This window comes from Choloepus didactylus, chromosome 4 (genome assembly GCF_015220235.1).
Source record: "Choloepus didactylus isolate mChoDid1 chromosome 4, mChoDid1.pri, whole genome shotgun sequence".
NCBI classification, from domain to species: domain Eukaryota; kingdom Metazoa; phylum Chordata; class Mammalia; order Pilosa; family Megalonychidae; genus Choloepus; species Choloepus didactylus.
In genome coordinates this window covers 53,509,306-53,526,611 of record NC_051310.1, presented here as the reverse complement: position 1 = coordinate 53,526,611, position 17,306 = coordinate 53,509,306, and the positions used below count along the sequence as shown (strand labels likewise).

Sequence of the window (17,306 nt, the reverse complement as noted above, 5' to 3'; positions counted from 1 at the left end):
CACAACACTTTGCCTGAACTTCAGCAAATTGTGATTTGATGGATTAATTTTTGAGGCTCTTGAAGGTACTGCTTCTTAAAATTATTATTATTTATATGGTCCTTTTTCCAAAGACAAGCAAACCGGTGGCATTTCCAGATCCTTATCTGAGATTTCCTGTGACCAGTGTCCCAAGCAGAGATGACCAAACCATAAATGATACTCCAGCAGGAAAGTTTTCATTTTAAATCCCTCTGGAGGGGGAAAATAAAACCAAACATTCCAAACTTATGTAACTCTTACAATGTGCCAACCATGTTCTAAATGCAACCCCCCTCCCCAATATATATTGCATACTGTGTATTATTATAATTCTTGTAACAGGGAACTTCTGTTAATAGGTCCATTTTATTGGTGGGGAAATGGAAGGACAGAGGTGAAATAACTTGCCCGCATAACTATCATGAGTAGAACTGTGACTCAAATTCGGGCAGTCTGAATTTGAGAGCTCTTGTGAATGCACATTAAATACTAACAATAAAAACCGCAAAACAACAAAGCGGACACGTGCATGTCAGAGTATTAATGCAATTGCTTGCTATACAGCGACATCCTCTTGTCTAGTTTTAAATGACTTCCATGGTAAGATTTCCGCCCCATGTATAGTTTAAAAAATTAAAATAAAACAACAAAATTTGGAATTAAACAGTTTCAGAGTAGCATTGCATTGTGCTTTGTATTGCCTTTCTTTATAAAGTGGAGTTTTAAAACCCCACAAAATTGTCTTTGAATACACTCGCAGTATGTTGCTTGGTTAGATGAAAAATCCAAGTCAGTCCAAGAGGATGTCAATAGTAGACGTGTGGGGAAAGGGTTAAGATTTTGGGCTGAAACTTGGTCGAGTTTCAGAAAGTTCTCTGGGGAGCCAAAGTGCTGTGTCCCATCCCGGACCCTGCCTGCGAGTCCGACTGTAACAGGATGCTGGGGCTCGAGGCGGTCGACCCTTGCATTGTGCGTTGGAGAAGAACCAATAAGGAACGACCGAAATATTGGGCGCAGTATTCGCGAAAAGGGGGCGAGGAGGCCCGCTGGAAGAGAGGGGAGGAGTGAGGGAGGAGCCGGGAAGGCAGAGCGAGGAGGAGGGCCGGGTCTGACCGCCGAGCGGCTGGCTGGCGCGTCTGACAGAAAAAGGGGAGAGCCTGAGCAGCGAGCCTCGGAGCAGAGGGGCCGGCTAGGGGCGGCGGTGGACGCGAAGTTGAATACAGTCTGCCGGGCCGCCGCGCGTGACGTAGCGCCGAGCAGGGCGTTATCAGCTGCGGGGCGGGAGGAGAGGGACGCGCTGAGACCGCAGACCGCTCCGCCCGGGGCGGGACTGTTGCAGCCGCCTGCTGTGCGCGGGTCCCGAGTGCTTCTCGCCGCCGTGGCCGGGTGCGGGGAGGAATGAGTCGGGGGCCGTAGCGCTCTTGCTCCTCCGTCCGGACGGCCCGGCTGCGGTGACGGGTGCTTGCCACGGGGTTGGGCCATGAAGCCGAGTCCCGCCGGGACGGCGAGGGAGCTGGAGCCGCAAGCGCCGGCCCGGGGCGAGCAGCGCGCGGCTGAGCCCGAGGGGCGCTGGCGGGAGAAGGGCGAGGCGGACACGGAGCGGCAGCGCACCCGGGAGCGGCAGGAGGCCACGCTGGCCGGGCTGGCGGAGCTGGAGTACCTGCGCCAGCGCCAGGAGCTGCTGGTCCGGGGCGCCCTGCGCGGCGCCGGAGACGCGGGGGCCGCTGCTTCGCTCCGCGCCGGGGAACTACCAGGGGAGGCCGCGCAGCGCAGCCGCCTGGAGGAGAAGTTCTTGGAGGAGAACATCTTGCTGCTGCGGAAACAATTGGTAGGTCGTGCCCTGGGGTGGGGCACGTCTGTCCCCGCAGGGGGACTGAGGATCGGGACAGGTGGTCCGAGGTGGGCGCGCGGTTGGCTGCCTCTGGCTGCAGAAATTCACAGTGTTACCGGGACCCTTTCCCCTCGCCCATGTCTCCCTGACCCCCATTCCTGCGCGTACCCGGTGCGCGTGGGCTACCCACGCCCACGCATTTCTGGTGTGCCGCTTTGTGTCTGGGCAGGTAAGGGGCTGGCGACCCCGCGCGGATTGTGGGGAGGGGGTGGCCGCTTTCCCCTCCTCCTCCGCGCTGGGGATTCTTCATACCTGCCCTGACCCTGAAGGTTTGCAAACCCTCACTTTAAACACCATTTCATTTGCAGGTCTTCTTAGCTTCATCTCCTTTCCGCCGAGGGGGGACAAAAGCCGAGGAGGGGGCTTGTGGCGTGGCTAAGTGTCCGACGCCGAGTTTCGACGATTACACCGAAGCGCCCGTGGGGAGCCCTGCACTTCCCAAGGCCCTCCCTAGCGTGCCAGCTTCCGCCCAGGCTGGTGCTTAATTTCAAATAAAAGCCCTTTGTATAAGGGAGCTAAAACTAGATGCAAATGATGGAAATTTGACTGGAGAATTCCCCCTCTCCCCTCATGTTCTATACGTACTGCTATCCGAGATTGGTGGTGGAAGTGGAAGAAGAGCGAACCTGCTCTCAGGGGGGCATTTATCTTATTGGATTTCTGTCAGCGTCTCAGTCATTCTACGCTGTCTTCATTAACAGGGTAGAAAAAGAACTTTGGCTCTTAATGTATCAATGCACAGCTTTTGACCCCGCCTCAGAATAATGGCGGCAGCTTTGTTTCAGTGACCTCAAAATGTAGTTTTGCAAACGGCAAAAAAGCCGTACCTGACCATGTGATACTATCTGAAACTGGACACATGCTAGACAATGTCCATTCTACAATGAAGTAGTGATGGCTGTGTGGTTATTTATGTTTTCTTATAATATCTTTTCTCAGATTTTTCCTTTTTTTTGAGCATCAAGGTGCTTTATGGTTTTGTTCATTTTTCCTGAAGAGACTCATTCTAGAGAACAAACATATTTTCTGTCTCCAAGCTTTTTACATCTAAGAACAGATGGGGGAAGTAGATATTCATATGAATCTGTTTTTTAAGGATATAACTTATGATTTGTGCAATACCTCTTATTTGGCAATTTAATATGTTTCTTTGGTAGCAGACCAGATTTGATGTAACATCAATTTGAGCTAATTTCCTATGGTTATGCCTCATCATTCCCATTTTATGCATTGCCTTGTGCAAAGCGCAGTTTTATCCTCATGAATCTCAAGATTGTGAGTGGTGCATTCCTATTGTCCTCTCAAGGAGTAAACGCAGTGTGTCAGGAGAATTCCAGTTCAGTCAGTGTTTGTGGTACTATTTTCATTTGTAGGCTTGGCATTTCTGATTTGAACCAGATGCCTTTTGCTTTTCCAGCAATAGGAAGCACTAGGTGGCGGTGTGAGTTAGCACAACAAATCTTTCACCTTTGGAAACCTGAGCTGAGTTCAAATCTTGATGGGCCTTCCCTTGAGGGTTTTGGATTCTGCCAGCTCACATTATACTTGGCACTGGCCAAGTATTAGTTTCTCACTTTCAAAGGCCCTAAGGCTGATTAAACCCCACAAAGCAACTAATAGAAAACAAAACCCTGAAGGCCAAGACGTTTGGCCAGAAAATCTCACCCAAGTAAGATCATAAGCATATTACAGAAGATCTGTTACTCTGACTTCAAATTAATATGTCTATTGTAAAGAATTAAAAAAAAAAACAAAACAGCTGTACACTAGAGGGTCTAAAATATTCCAGTGCATTTTTATTGCCCTTACCTATTAAAAAAATCAGTTTGTATGTATTAGTTGAAACTTAAAAGCAAGTTTTGTTTTTATGAAGAAACTTTATATTATGACAAAATGTGAGAAAGTAAAATTAAACATAGGACATATTCTTGAAGTTTTTCTTTGTTTCTTCCAACAAAATTTTGGTTTTGGAAGATGTGATGAACTGAAGAGTAATTTAGTGAACTGATGGGTAATTTCAGTACTTAGAGCAGTTTGCTGGTTCTTTGTCACCAAAGTGTGTTCATTTTTTTCCTTTCTCTGTTTCTTTCTAATCAGAATTGTTTGAGGAGGAGAGATGCTGGCTTGCTGAACCAGTTGCAGGAACTCGACAAGCAGATAAGTGACCTGAGATTGGATGTGGAAAAGACATCTGAAGAGCACCTGGAGACAGACAGCCGGCCTAGCTCAGGTGAGTGTTTGAGCACAAGGACAGAATTCTGCACTCATCTGTTATAACTCGCCCTCCCCCTCACCTCCTCATGGTCAACATTCCCAGACCTGCAAATGGAGTCTGTTTCCAGTGCAGAGATGGGGGGAAAAGGCAGTCTGCCATTGAGTTGTATGAGGGGGAAATAAAGCCCAGACTATAATATTTTAAAATAATGAGATTGATTTGTCTGGAGTCCCCTGAATTTAAAATAAAAGTTGTATTCAAATTTCTGGAAGAAAAGTCCTCCTTTGAAACTTGAGAAAATTAGAACCAGGCTAGAATATTAGTCACACTTCAACTTCCTGAGAACACTTCAAAAGTTTTGTTTTCTTTTTCTTTTCATTTTTTTTTAAGCCATTTGGCTCATTAAATAATTTTTTTTTTCCTTAAAGTTATTCCTTCTGAAATTTTCATGATGAAGTTGAGGCTTTCTCTTTCCTTGAAGAAAGGTGGAGGCAAGGAGGGAGAGCAACTTGAGGGTGAGAGTAGCTTTGAAATGTACCCATAGTTATGGGGTCTTTACTTTTTCCTAAGGATTGTTTGAGATAAAAACCATAAAATTAGGACACTAAATCCAGTGAACCAAAATTGGCCAAAAAAAAAAAAAAAAAAAAAAAAAATCTCCCTTTTTTAGATACTATCCCTTTTCCTTTTAAACACAAATGTGTTATTGCTTGACATGATCTTGATTCCAAATGGTGTTTTTATTTGTAGGTTTTTATGAGTTGAGTGATGGAACTTCAGGATCCCTTTCCAATTCCTCCAACTCAGTCTTCAGTGAGTGTTTATCCAGTTGTCATTCTAGCACCTGCTTTTGTAGCCCCTTGGATGCAACCCTGACTATCTCAGATGGTTGCCTCAAATCTGCAGGTAAGATTTGCTAGAATTGATAGAAACTTTCTATTGGAAAGAGTCAAGGGCCCTCAGAGGGTACCTAGCTCCAACCCCTTTTACTGGTGGAAAACAAAGGCTTGGGAGAATTTCATTGACTTGTTGTGTGTAGTGTCACAGTTGTAACAGCATTCCAGTATTTTTTTGGGTGCCAATTGGCTTTATATAATGATGAATTATCTTTAGAAATCTGTCACAATATTAAAAGTCTTGAGCTCTGTTTCTGAGCCTTTGCTGTTAGTTTGACTTGTCTGCAGTTTATTTTGAAACCCACTTGGGTCCCATTTCTTCTTTTAATCATTTAAAGCTAAAGCTCACCATTAAGTTAAAAATGCCTGTCCAAAGGCTGCTAAATATATCTGTCTAGCCTGGCTGAGGACTGCTTGGTATTTTAGGGAGAATGTCGCCCATCTATCTTCTCTAGAATGCCTTTTAGCAGGTGGGTAAGATCCCCCTAGCCCATGTGCCATTGTTCCCTTTTGGGAATCCTTGTAAGGATCTCTATAGAGAATCAAGGTGTTGTTTGCCCTGGAAAAGTTTCTGGATTTCCACTATATGCCACATACCGTATTGGGGGATCTGCCTTCTCTTAGCTCCTTTGAATCCTCAAAAGAGGTCTTTCAAGGTACAGGTGTTGTTAGCTTCATTTTATGTATCAGTAAAATGAGGCCCGATAAGATTAGTGTTTAAGGCTATAGAGCTAGTGGGTGGCAGAGGTGGGATTCAAGCTCAGACCTAAACTGCCAGGTCCATGTTTTTCTACCAGGCCAAGGGACTTGAGAAATTGTTTTGTTCAGCCTTCTCATCTAATACAAGGAATTGTTGCCTATAAGCTGCAGAATGCAGCTTATGAGCAACATCTGTTGAATAGCAGGGTTGGTTCTAAAACTCAGACTCTTTCCTTAGTCTGGCTTTGTCTGTGATTCCTTGGAAGAACAGAGAATATGTGGAGATTAGAGGAACTGTAGGTGCTGTCACAAGTCACTGCCTCCTTCATTTGTCTGTGTTCTCCACTTGGGTATAATACTGAATCTTGGAGTCCAGGCAACACAGACATAAGATGGAACAGCTGAGAGTTGCTAATTGGCTGGTGTCTTTGTACCTGTATAGTGTGTGTTAGCAGCAGCAGTCATTTGGGGAAGCACAGATTTGTGTTGTCTGGAGTGTCTGTCTGTGCCTCAAGTTCACTGGATAATTGCTCCCCTACACTCTGCAAATCTAGTTTCAGAAGGACACTTGATAAACCCATTAAAGGCAGTTGGGTACAGGTTTTCCTTGAAGACAGACCTCTAAGGGAGATACCACATCATAACATAATTGAGACAGTTGGGTTGGGCCTTCGGGGCCAGGATGTCTGTTTTTTTCCTTAGCTTGAAGAAGGGAAAAGGGAGGAATCATGAAGTGTAGGTAAATGTGGCTTTAGGTAAGGCAAAAATAGGGCTTAGAGAAGTCGGGGAGGAGGGATAGAGAAAGATGTTAGCTAGAGAGGTTTCCTCTTCTTAGAACAAGCTACTTACTGGGGGGGGGGGTTGGCATAGGGATATGGGACTTTTATTTTATAATAATCTTTTCTTTACAAATGAATCATTATCAACTCTGGGTCTACATGGTTTTTACCTTGGGACTGCTAATTATTTAAGTCCATGGAGCTGTCCCTTTGAATGAAGTAGTTAACACTGGAAGAAATGAAAGGACTGATGTTTTTAGGGTAAAGGAAGATAGCAGGTTAGCATTTTAAAACAGATTCATAGGCTTTTAGAATATTAGCAAATGGGTGGATTTATATTTGTTGTTTTGTGGTGTTGTTAATGTATTACTGTGAGAGAATACCTCTCTCTGGCAGAAATCTTTTACTTGTGGATAGCTCCTAAACATGAGGTTACTTCAGAGTCTGGAACACAGTAGGTTCTCAGTATTTTAATGAATAAATATAATTATATTGAAGGACAAATTAGTGATAAACTCAACTTTGATTTTCTCCGATAACTGAAGGTCATTAAAAGGACTTTTTGATATTTATAATATTCACCAGGATAAGAGATCAAAATAATTAAGAAGTAAGAAAGCTTGGTTTCATTGTATTTTAACATCTTCATTTTTGAGATGTGGGAAATTTATCCATTAATAATAATACTCAATTTTTTTCCTTTAAGGCTTATTGAGAATTCATTTTCCTATTAAAAAAACATTTTTTTAGCATCACTACTGAAATTAAGATAGCTATTAAACTGTTTCCTCCTTATTATTCAATATAGCTATAAAGCATTTTAGTGGCCGAAGATTATTTCTTCAGAGGCTATGTTATATCTTGTTAAAAATTTGTTAAACATTTAAATTGTCTCTAGTATTCTTTACTTTTTTTGCTGTTTCAAATAATCTTGTAAGTATCCTTGTATATAAATTTTTGTGTACATCTATGTTTCTTTAGGTAAAAGTATGAGCATTTTTATTTTTTTGGCTTTTTTTAAATTTTAAATCTTCATTTTATTGAGATATATTCACATACCACGCAGTCATACAAAACAAATCGTACATTCGATTGTTCACAGTACCATTACATAGTTGTACATTCATCACCTAAACCAATCCCTGACACCTTCATTAGCACACACACAAAAATAACAAGAATAATAATTAAAGTGAAAAAGAGCAATTAAAGTAAAAAAGAACACTGGGTGCCTTTGTTTGTTTGTTTCCTTCCCATATTTTTCTACTCATCCATCCATAAACTAGACAAAGGGGAGTGTGGTCCTTATGGCTTTCCAATCCCATTGTCACCCCTCATAAGCTACATTTTTATACAACTGTCTTCGAGATTCATGGGTTCTGGGTTGTAGTTTGATAGTTTCAGGTATCTACCACCAGCTACCCCAATTCTTTAGAACCTAAAAAGGGTTGTCTAAATTGTGCATAAGAGCGCCCACCAGAGTGACCTCTCGGCTCCTTTTGGAATCTCTCTGCCACTGAAGCTTATTTCATTTCCTTTCACATCCCCCGTTTGGTCAAGAAGATGTTCTCCATCCCACGATGCGGGGTCTGCATTCCTCCCCAGGAGTCATATTCCACGTTGCCAGGGAGATTCACTCCCCTGGGTGTCTGATCCCACGTAGGGGGGAGGGCAGTGATTTCACCTGCCAAGTTGGCTCAGCTAGAGAGAGAGGGCCACATCTGAGCAACAAAGAGGCATTCGGGAGGAGGCTCTTAGGCACAATTATAGGGAGGGCTAGCCTCTCCTTTGCAGCAACAGTCTTCCCAAGTGTAAATCCTGTGGTAGAGAACTCAACCCATCAAACCACCAGTCCCCTATGTCTGTGGTCATGTTAGCAACCATGGAGGTGGGGTAGGCGAATACCCCTACATTCTCCACAGGCTCTTCAAGGGGGCTCTACATATTTTTTTCCTTTTTTTTTTTTTTAACTTTTTTTCTTTTTTAAATCAACTGTATGAAAAATAAAAAAAAATAAAAAAAATAATTAAAAAAAAACCCATACAATAAAAGAACATTTCAAAGAGACCATAACAAGGGAGTAAGAAGAAGACAACTAACCTAAGATAACTACTTTACTTCCAACATGTTCGTACTCTACCCCAAGAAAGTTACCTAATATAGCAACATTTCTGTGAACTTGTTCCTACTATATACTTACTTAATACACTTTTCAAACAGTCAAATTTCTCTCCAAAAGTGTTGTATCATTCCTACCAGTAGTATAGGAGAGTTCAAACACATGACATTTTTTATTGCTCCTTTTTATTCCTTTCTGGCTTGCCCAAAGAAATTTGGAGGGAGAGAAGAGTATCAGGTAGCCATGGAAATATTATTTTTTCCCTGCATCCAGTAGTATGAACTGTGTAAAATGGTAGAATAGCTAGTGGAGTATTTTTTGGTTCTTTGGCATTCTTTCTCTAGCCGTGAATTTGGCTTCATAAAAATTGGCCAAAGACTTAAGGTGCTGACCAGTTCATTTCTTCAGAGTATACCTTTAAATGTTTTTCAGATATCATAGGATGGTTGGAATGTAAAGAAGGCCACTGTGAAGACCAGGCCTCAGGGGCAGTTTGCCGTTCCCTCTCTACACCACAATTTAATCCCCTTGATGTCATTGCAGATGTGAATCCCAAGTACCAGTGTGATCTGGTGTCTAAAAATGGGAATGATGTATATCGCTATCCTAGTCCACTTCATGCCGTGGCTGTGCAGAGTCCAATGTTTCTTCTTTGTCTGACGGGCAATCCTCTGAGGGAAGAGGAGAGGCTTGGTAACCATGCCAGTGACACTTGCATCAGATCTGAGTTAGACTCCAGCAAAACAGACAGCTCCTTACCATCTCCAAGCAGTTTGTGGTCTGCTTCCCATCCTTCTTCCAGTAAGAAAATGGATGGCTACATTCTGAGCCTCGTCCAGAAAAAAACCCACCCTGTAAGGACCAACAAACCAAGAACCACTGTGAACGCTGATCCCCCTAAAGGGCTTCTGAGGAATGGGAGCATTTGTGTCAGGGTGACTGGTGGTGTCTCACAGGGCAGTAGTGTGAACCTTAAGAATTCTAAACAGGCCTGTGTGCCCTCTGGTGGAATACCCTCTTTGGACACTGGGACATTCTCCCCACTGAAGCAGTGGTCAAAGGAATCAAAGGCAGAACAACTGGAAAGCAAGAAGTTGCCCCTACCAGAGGGCTGCTTACCAGGCGCTGCCAATGAACTTCAAAGTAAGCATCTGCCCAAAAATGTCAAACCAGCCTCCCAAGAACGTGCTCGGTGTCCCACTGCTGTGAGCGGGGAGTCCCCTAAAGAAAGCAGTCAGATCTCAGCTGCCTCTCCAAAAGAGAGCCCTGGGCGAGTCTCTGTTCCCCCGCAAGAGAACAAAATTGTCCAGCCACTGAAAAAGATGTCACAGAAAAACAGCCTGCAGGTTGTTCTTCCCGCAGCTCCCCTTCCTGCTCCTCCTTCACTCCTGTCTGCAGCTCTCCCTGTGGAAGAGAGGCCTGCCTTGGATTTCAAAAGCGAGGGCTCTTCTTCCCAAAGCCTAGAGGAAGGGCACCTGGTGAAAGCCCAGTTCATCCCAGGGCAGCAGCCCAGCGTCAGGCTCCACCGGGCCAATAAGAACGTGGGAATCCCCAAAAACTCGACCCTGAAGCACAGAATGCAGGCGCTTCATGGGGTGGAAAACGGATTGCCAACTCTGAGAGAGAAAACCCGCGTAGTGAGCAAGAAGTGTCGGTTCCCCGATGATTTGGATACAAATAAGAAACCCAAGAAAGCCTCTTCCAAAGGGAGGAGGAGCGGGAATGCCCAGCCTGAGGCGGGTCTTCCCGGCAGGCCCCTGGGTGGCGGCCACAGGGCTGTGAACAAGCCCCGCGGCCACGGACGGGATGCGGTTGTGGCCAAACCTAAGCATAAGCGAACTGACTATCGGCGGTGGAAGTCGTCGGCCGAGATTTCCTATGAAGAAGCCCTGAGAAGAGCCAGAAGAAATCGCCGGGAAAACGTGGGTGTGTACACAACATCAGTCCCTCTCCCCTATGCGAGTCCTTATGCCTATGTAGCTAGTGACTCCGAGTATTCTGCTGAGTGCGAGTCCCTGTTCCACTCCACCGTAGTGGACACCAGTGAGGACGAGCAGAGCAATTACACCACAAACTGCTTTGGGGACAGCGAGTCAAGTGTGAGCGAGGGGGAGTTTGTGGGGGAGAGCACAACCACCAGTGACTCTGAAGAAAGTGGGGGATTAATTTGGTCGCAGTTTGTTCAGACTCTCCCTATTCAAACGGTCGCAGCCCCAGACCTTCACAACAACCCCACAAAAACCTTCGTTAAAATTAAGGCTTCACATAACCTCAAGAAGAAAATCCTCCGCTTTAGGTCCGGCTCTTTGAAACTGATGACGACGGTTTGAGTCACATCGTTGGTGTAGAAAGTCATCAAAACGAAAGTTGTGTCTTAGTTTTTGTGTAGTACTTTCAGGGGATGTTTTGCTTTTTTAAAGATAAAATCAAGGTAAATTATGTTTCATCATCATGTATGGACACTAGTGCCTTTTATGGAAGGTAAAGAAGGTTATGTTAGTTAGAAGTAAATATTAAGGTTTTAATGGTGGTGATGTTGAATGAATTTTCTGATACCAGCTAATTTCTGTTTTAAATTTCCTTAGCGCTTGTCAAGTTACAGGTTTTGGTATTTATTTCAGGTCTCATTGACCTTTTTGATCTCAAGGTCAGGTGGATGGAATTTTAGGGTATACTTTTGCCCCTTGATTCTTGAGGACAGTGTCTTCACGAGGGTTTTCTTGAGGAGGGCGGTGGGGGGATCAACTTAAAATTGTGTGAAGTAGGTGCATAGGACAGCCTTTGTTATAATGTTTTATATACTCTACATTTCTTACATATTCCCCATTCTTTTCTGTTTACTGTGCTCAGAACTTGTAAAGCAGACCTTAAATCCAGAGAGATGGTGACTTGCATAGGAATGCTGGTAACACTTTAAAAAGAATTCACAAAAAAACTTTTGTCACACTTGGTGCCTAGGCCCTGGTTACACTAACCCCATTCTAGGATTATTTACCCAACATTTTGATACTTTTCTTCCCTTCCCTAATTTGCAGCTGATCCAATCATTCCTCCCTCAGATGACCTGCCTTTGGGATAATATTTTGGCCCTGGGGTTCAGAGAAATTGACTCCTAACAAAGCAACCCTTTTGAACCAATCCAGAGTTGCTCATTGAGCACTCTGCCACCTAATCATTGGCCCCAACATTTTAGTGCAATCCAGTCCAGATTGGACCACTGACCCTGTCTGGAAGGGCTTAAAAAAAATTTTTTTTTTTTTTTTGGTAAACAGTATTGTGTAAAATTGCTTTTTTAAAAATGATATAAGCATGTTTTGTGCATGAGTAGTAGTTGTTTTGAAATTCCTGTTGAAGTTAAATTACTGTATGATATATAAGCAGTATGTGTTTTTATATATCATTGTGTAAATTTAATATAACACATTATATGCTGTAATAAACAATTTGTTTTACTGCTAAGTTTGTTATTTGGGTATAAAACCAGATGTTTACACCTATAAATTTTGTGCTGATTATTGGTGTTATCTGTGAAATTTATATTGGGTCTATTCTAGCCTTAGAATATTAACTATGTATGTATGTATTAGATTAAACCATTTTGCTAGTTTTGTAGGTCAAAGACTGTCAGATATTGGCTATCCTCCCTCCACCCCCACATATAATCCTGTACCATTTTAGAGTAAATTACTGGCATTGTGAACCTAAGCATGCATTTCCGAAGAACAAGGAGATTCTCCCTATATAACCAAAATATCATGATGACACCTGGGAAAATTAAAATTTTAATACCAAATATTTAATCTAAATTGAAATTTTCTGATTTGTTCTAAGGATTTAAAAAAATTTTTCCCCAACCAGGATCGAGTCAAGGTTTGTGCATCATTGTGGTTGGTTGTTCGGTCTCTTTAGTTTTTAGTTTTGTTAACTTAGAATATCTCCCTACTTAAAAAAAAAAAAGCAGACACTGACTTTTTGAAGAATTCAGGACAGTTGTCTTGAAAGTACACACATTCTGGATTTTGTTGTTTCCTTACGTCGTCCTTTAACATTCTAGCCCCTCTATTTCCTGTAAACTGTGTCAGCCTTTATTGGATTCAGGGTTCACGTTCTTGGTAAGATTTCAGTGGTGGTGTGGGCTTTGTATTACCCCTCATCAAGAACCATATGTTATGAGATTGCCTCCCAATACTAAATTTGAGTGATCACTTGCTTAAGCTGGTATGCACCAGATTTCTCCATTATAAAGATTTGTGTTTTTTTTTTCCCCTTTGCAAATGGTTAGTATTTGTGGGTAGTTCTTTGGTACAGTGTGGATTCCTTAACAACCTTTCACTTAATGGCTTTATGCAGCATACATTGCTGATCTCTGCCCAGATCAGTTACTGCTTGGGGAGGGTGAGGTGCAAAGTGGTAGTTTTTGAAATATCTTCCCTTCTACTTTTATTAGTTGGCATTCTTCTACCAAAAAAAAGGAGCTTTCTTAATTTTCTCCCTTTTCTGTCTTTTGAATATCACTGTGGACTCATGGATTTTTATTTGGTATGTTAGAATCACTTGCAGTCATTGTTCTATTTGATGCCCAACTTGTTTCAAATATGACCAGGAGAGAATTCCCTTTTTTTAAAGGAAACAATAGAATCAGCTCAGCCTCATAATTAAGATATTTATTCTGAAATGTATTCAATTAAAATGAAATTTTCAAAGGCTAAGTTTCAGATGCTAAATTTAGTGTAATTAAAATACCTTTTTTTTTGTCATGTAGGGCTTAACTACCCATTTTTTTAATTGTATCTTAAAATTTTTCTCTTTTCCTGTCTTTTATACACCTCTTATTTCTAGCAAGGCTTTTATCCTTGGAACACAAACAGTTGTTCTCTCTGTGGCCTACAAAGGCATCCTTTTAGCAAGACATCCCAAACAACTTAATTCTTCACAATACAATGTTGTATAGTTGCTAGTGTTTTGGTGTTCATTTGTTTTTATATACAAGTAGTCATTCTGCTTTGGCTAGAATTTCTTTGTTTACCTGGCTAAATGTGAGCCAAACACAAGTGAGGGAATGATCTCACCACTTTTTCTAATACTCTGATCTGATCTCTGGGGCATGGCTATAAAATTTATTACGTAAGGCAACTGTGACCTGCAGTCAGTTCTTGAATCATTTCCAAGTTGTTCTCAATAAGCATTATTCTCAGAAGGGGATACTTTCTGAAAACCAGCTTCTGAATAATTATACTGTAGGTGAAAGAATTCCAAACTAAGAAATGTGTGAAAAACAGGATTTTCAAAGGCTTATCCTAGTCTATTACTTGACTTTCCTATAGCAGTTGTACTGCACTTGGAAAACTGGGATTTGTCCATTATTTTCAATGACAAAACAGTTGCTATTGTAACAAACAAAAGAATTCTTTAAAATATTTTTCTTTATTTTAAAAAATTACAAATGTTCATCGTCAAAAAAAATAACAATGTACAGGTGTTTAAAGCTAGTGTCCCTTAATTCTCTTCAAATCTTGCTCTTCAAAAAATTTGGTGTATATATTTCCATATCCTGTTATATGTGCATATAAACATAAAACCTTTGTAGTTTTTCTTCAGAAAAAGGGCCTATACTATATATATGGAATATATATTATTCTATAACTTCTTTCGTTTCATGAACCTGTGTGGTGGATAAGCTTCCTAAACCTTTTTAATGGGGTTCCAGGTATTACTTCACAGAGGAAAAAAAGACACCAGATTTTATGGGCTAACTTGAGTTTGTCCTGCTTAGAAAAATTCTAATATATAACAACGAAAGTGTTACTCAGGACCTATACATTTTCACACTTACCGCCTTTTTAATTTTCTCACATATTTTATGTATTGCAAGCTCACTTTCAGTGGGGTATTACTGTGTGAATCCTGTGGAGCTTGGCTAAGGGTTTTTCCATGAAGAGAAGTTTTGCTTTTTTTATACCAGCTCCTCAGGGATATTTCCAGGCTGGACCACTTTTTCAAGTAATTTATGTACTATGTGTTCCTTGACTATAGAGGAAGTATAAATTCAAATCCCAAACCTATTTGATGATAGGCTGCAGTTAAAAGTTTTCAGGGGACACCTTTTCTCTCATTCACAGCCCAGGCTAAGGCAAATAAGCTGCCTTATTTCCATCCTGGGTTAGCAGGTGGATTTCTTTTTCCTGATTCAACCTTTCACTGAGGGTGAAGCCCTTAGTCTCACTGCCAAATACTACCCTGTGAGGGTCAAGTCCTTGTCCCTAAGTGACTTGAAACCAAAACCTCTTGTTTATGGGACCAGCAACTACTACAGCTACTCTCCAAGCTTGGGTACGTTTCTTTCTAGTGAAGTCAGCCATACACTTAAAAGAACATTTGTTAATTATCCAGCATTCTGAGTGTTCCATAATAACAGGTTAGCTATTATACCATATTGCTGGAAACATAAACCATAGCACCACCTGTTGCCTTTGTTGATAAGTTGGATCTCTTAGCCCCTTTTTTGGGGGGTACAATTTTATTGAGGTACAATTGAAGTACAATAAGCTGCACACATTTAAAGTGTACAATTTGATCAGTTTTGACATACATACACCTGTGAAACCATCACAACAATCAAGATAACATTTCTGTCACTCTCAAAAGTTTCCTTGAGACCCCTTGTAATTCAGTTTTTCCTCCACCCCTATCCCCAGGCAACCACTGATCTGCTTTTGTCACTATAGATTACCTTGCATTTTCTACTATTCTATGTAAATGGAATCATACAGTATGTGCTCTTTTTTGCCTGAATTTTTTATTAAGCACAATGATTTTTAGATCCATCTGTGTTATTTTCATGCATTAGTATTTATTCTTTTTAGATGCTGAGTTGTATTCCTTTGTATGGCTATGCCACAGTTTGTTTATCCATTTACCTGTTGATAAACATTTGAGTTATTTCCAGTTTGGGGCTATTACAAATAAAGCTGCTGTGAACACTCATGGATAGGTTTTTGTATGGACTATATGTCTGAATTTGTCTCAGGTAAATACTTAGTTGTGGAATGCTTGGATCATATGGTAGGTATATGTTTCACTTTTTAAGAAACTTCCAAACTGCTTTCCAAGCTCTTCCTCGTCCTCTTTCCTTCCTCTTCCACCTTCTCTGCTGCTGTCTCCTCATCTTTTCCTTCTCCTTCTCCTTCCTCTTCTTTTTCCTCCTTCTTCTCCCAACTACTTTGCTGCTGCTGCAGCTTCTCCTCCTGCTTCTCCTCTTCCTCTTCCTCCATTCCTTTGGTTATTCTAGATCCTTTGCATTATCATATGAATTTTCAAATCTGGCTGGCAGTTTCTATAAAAAAATTTTGCTGAAATTTTGATTGGGATCACATTGAATCTATGATCAATAAAGGGAGAACTGCCATCTTAACAATAATGAGTCTTCCAGTTCATGAATATGGTATATTTTTTCTTTAGTTTTTCTCAGCAGTGTTTTGTAGTTTTAGTGTAGAGGTCTTGGGTATCTTTTGTTAGGTTTATTCCTTTTTTAAAAAAATTAACTTTATAAATAAAAATTTCCAAACAAAACAAAACAAAGGAATAAGAAAAACTAATATCCTAAAATAACTTCATTGCTTCCAATATGCTCCTACCATCCCATAAGAAAAGTAATGAACCATAGTCATTCCTGAGCATTCCCATATCGTTAAGATTACCCTCAATATTTTATCTGTTCTTATTAGATTATTGTTCCCCCATCACTAGCTGCTGTCTATCTCTAGGTCCCCTATATTCTACATGAGTCCCAATCCCAGGGACCCCTGAGCGCATGGCAGAGAGGGACAGTGGTCATTTGAGTTGGAAAGTGAGATGTGAGCTCTGCAGTCTCAGAGTATTCCACCCGCAGACCCAGGAACAGCCGTGATCACTGGGTCCTGGAGCGGACTTCCTGCCAAATTGCACAGGGCACGCCCCACGCCTATAGGTTTATTCCTATGTATTTTTGTTTCTTGGTGCTATTGCAAATTTCATTTTCCAATTGTTTGCTACTGGTGTATAAGAATAAACTGATATTTGTATATTAACCCTAAATCTTGAGTTTTGCTAAATTCATTTATTGTAGTAGTTATGTTGTAGAATTCTGATTACATGTATCTTAGACCTTTTGATACTGTCCTAAATATTTGGAAGGATTTATTAACTTTCTCCATGTTTTTCAGTTTGGATAAGTTCCAATGATCTTCATTTTCATTGAATCTTTCTTTTGTCATCTCCATTCTGCTATTGAGCTTATCCAGTGAATTAAAAAAAATTCAAACATTGTATTTTTCAGTTCTCAAATTTCAGTTTGGTTCTTTTTAATATTCCTATTTCTCTACTGAGAATTTCTCTCTTCATTTTAAGTGTGTTTTCCTTTAAATTATGGAACATAGTTGTAATAGCTCCTTTAAGCCTTTGATAGTTTCAACATCTGGATCATCTTGGGAGTAGCATCTTTTGATTGTTTTTCCCTTGAGAACTGGTCAGGTCACATTTTTGCTTTTTCTTTGGTTGTTAAGTAATTTTAGCTTGTAATCTGGACATTGTGGATGTTACATTGTGTAGATTCTGGGCCCTTTTATATTCCTCAGGAGAATGTTGATGTTTTTGTGTTAGCCTGCAACCAACTCAGTTAGGTTCTGACTCTCAGTTCTGCAGGCAGGGA

General features: G+C 41.2%; 1 protein-coding gene across 2 annotated transcripts; it reads left to right on the top strand.

The window, feature by feature from the left end:
- The first annotated feature begins 1,151 nt into the window (after positions 1–1,151).
- Positions 1,152–12,382, top strand: DACT1 (dishevelled binding antagonist of beta catenin 1). Of its 2 annotated transcripts, none has more exons than XM_037832612.1 (4): positions 1,152–1,849; positions 4,010–4,142; positions 4,878–5,033; positions 9,053–12,382. In XM_037832612.1, exons 1-4 carry the CDS (start codon positions 1,502–1,504, stop codon positions 10,948–10,950), a joined length of 2,535 nt encoding a protein of 844 aa, XP_037688540.1. In that variant the 5' UTR covers positions 1,152–1,501; the 3' UTR covers positions 10,951–12,382. The 2 variants fall into 2 exon arrangements, with proteins under 2 accessions (XP_037688540.1, XP_037688541.1); XM_037832613.1 differs by having other exon boundaries at positions 1,154–1,849; positions 9,164–12,382.
- The last annotated feature ends 4,924 nt before the right edge of the window (positions 12,383–17,306 follow it).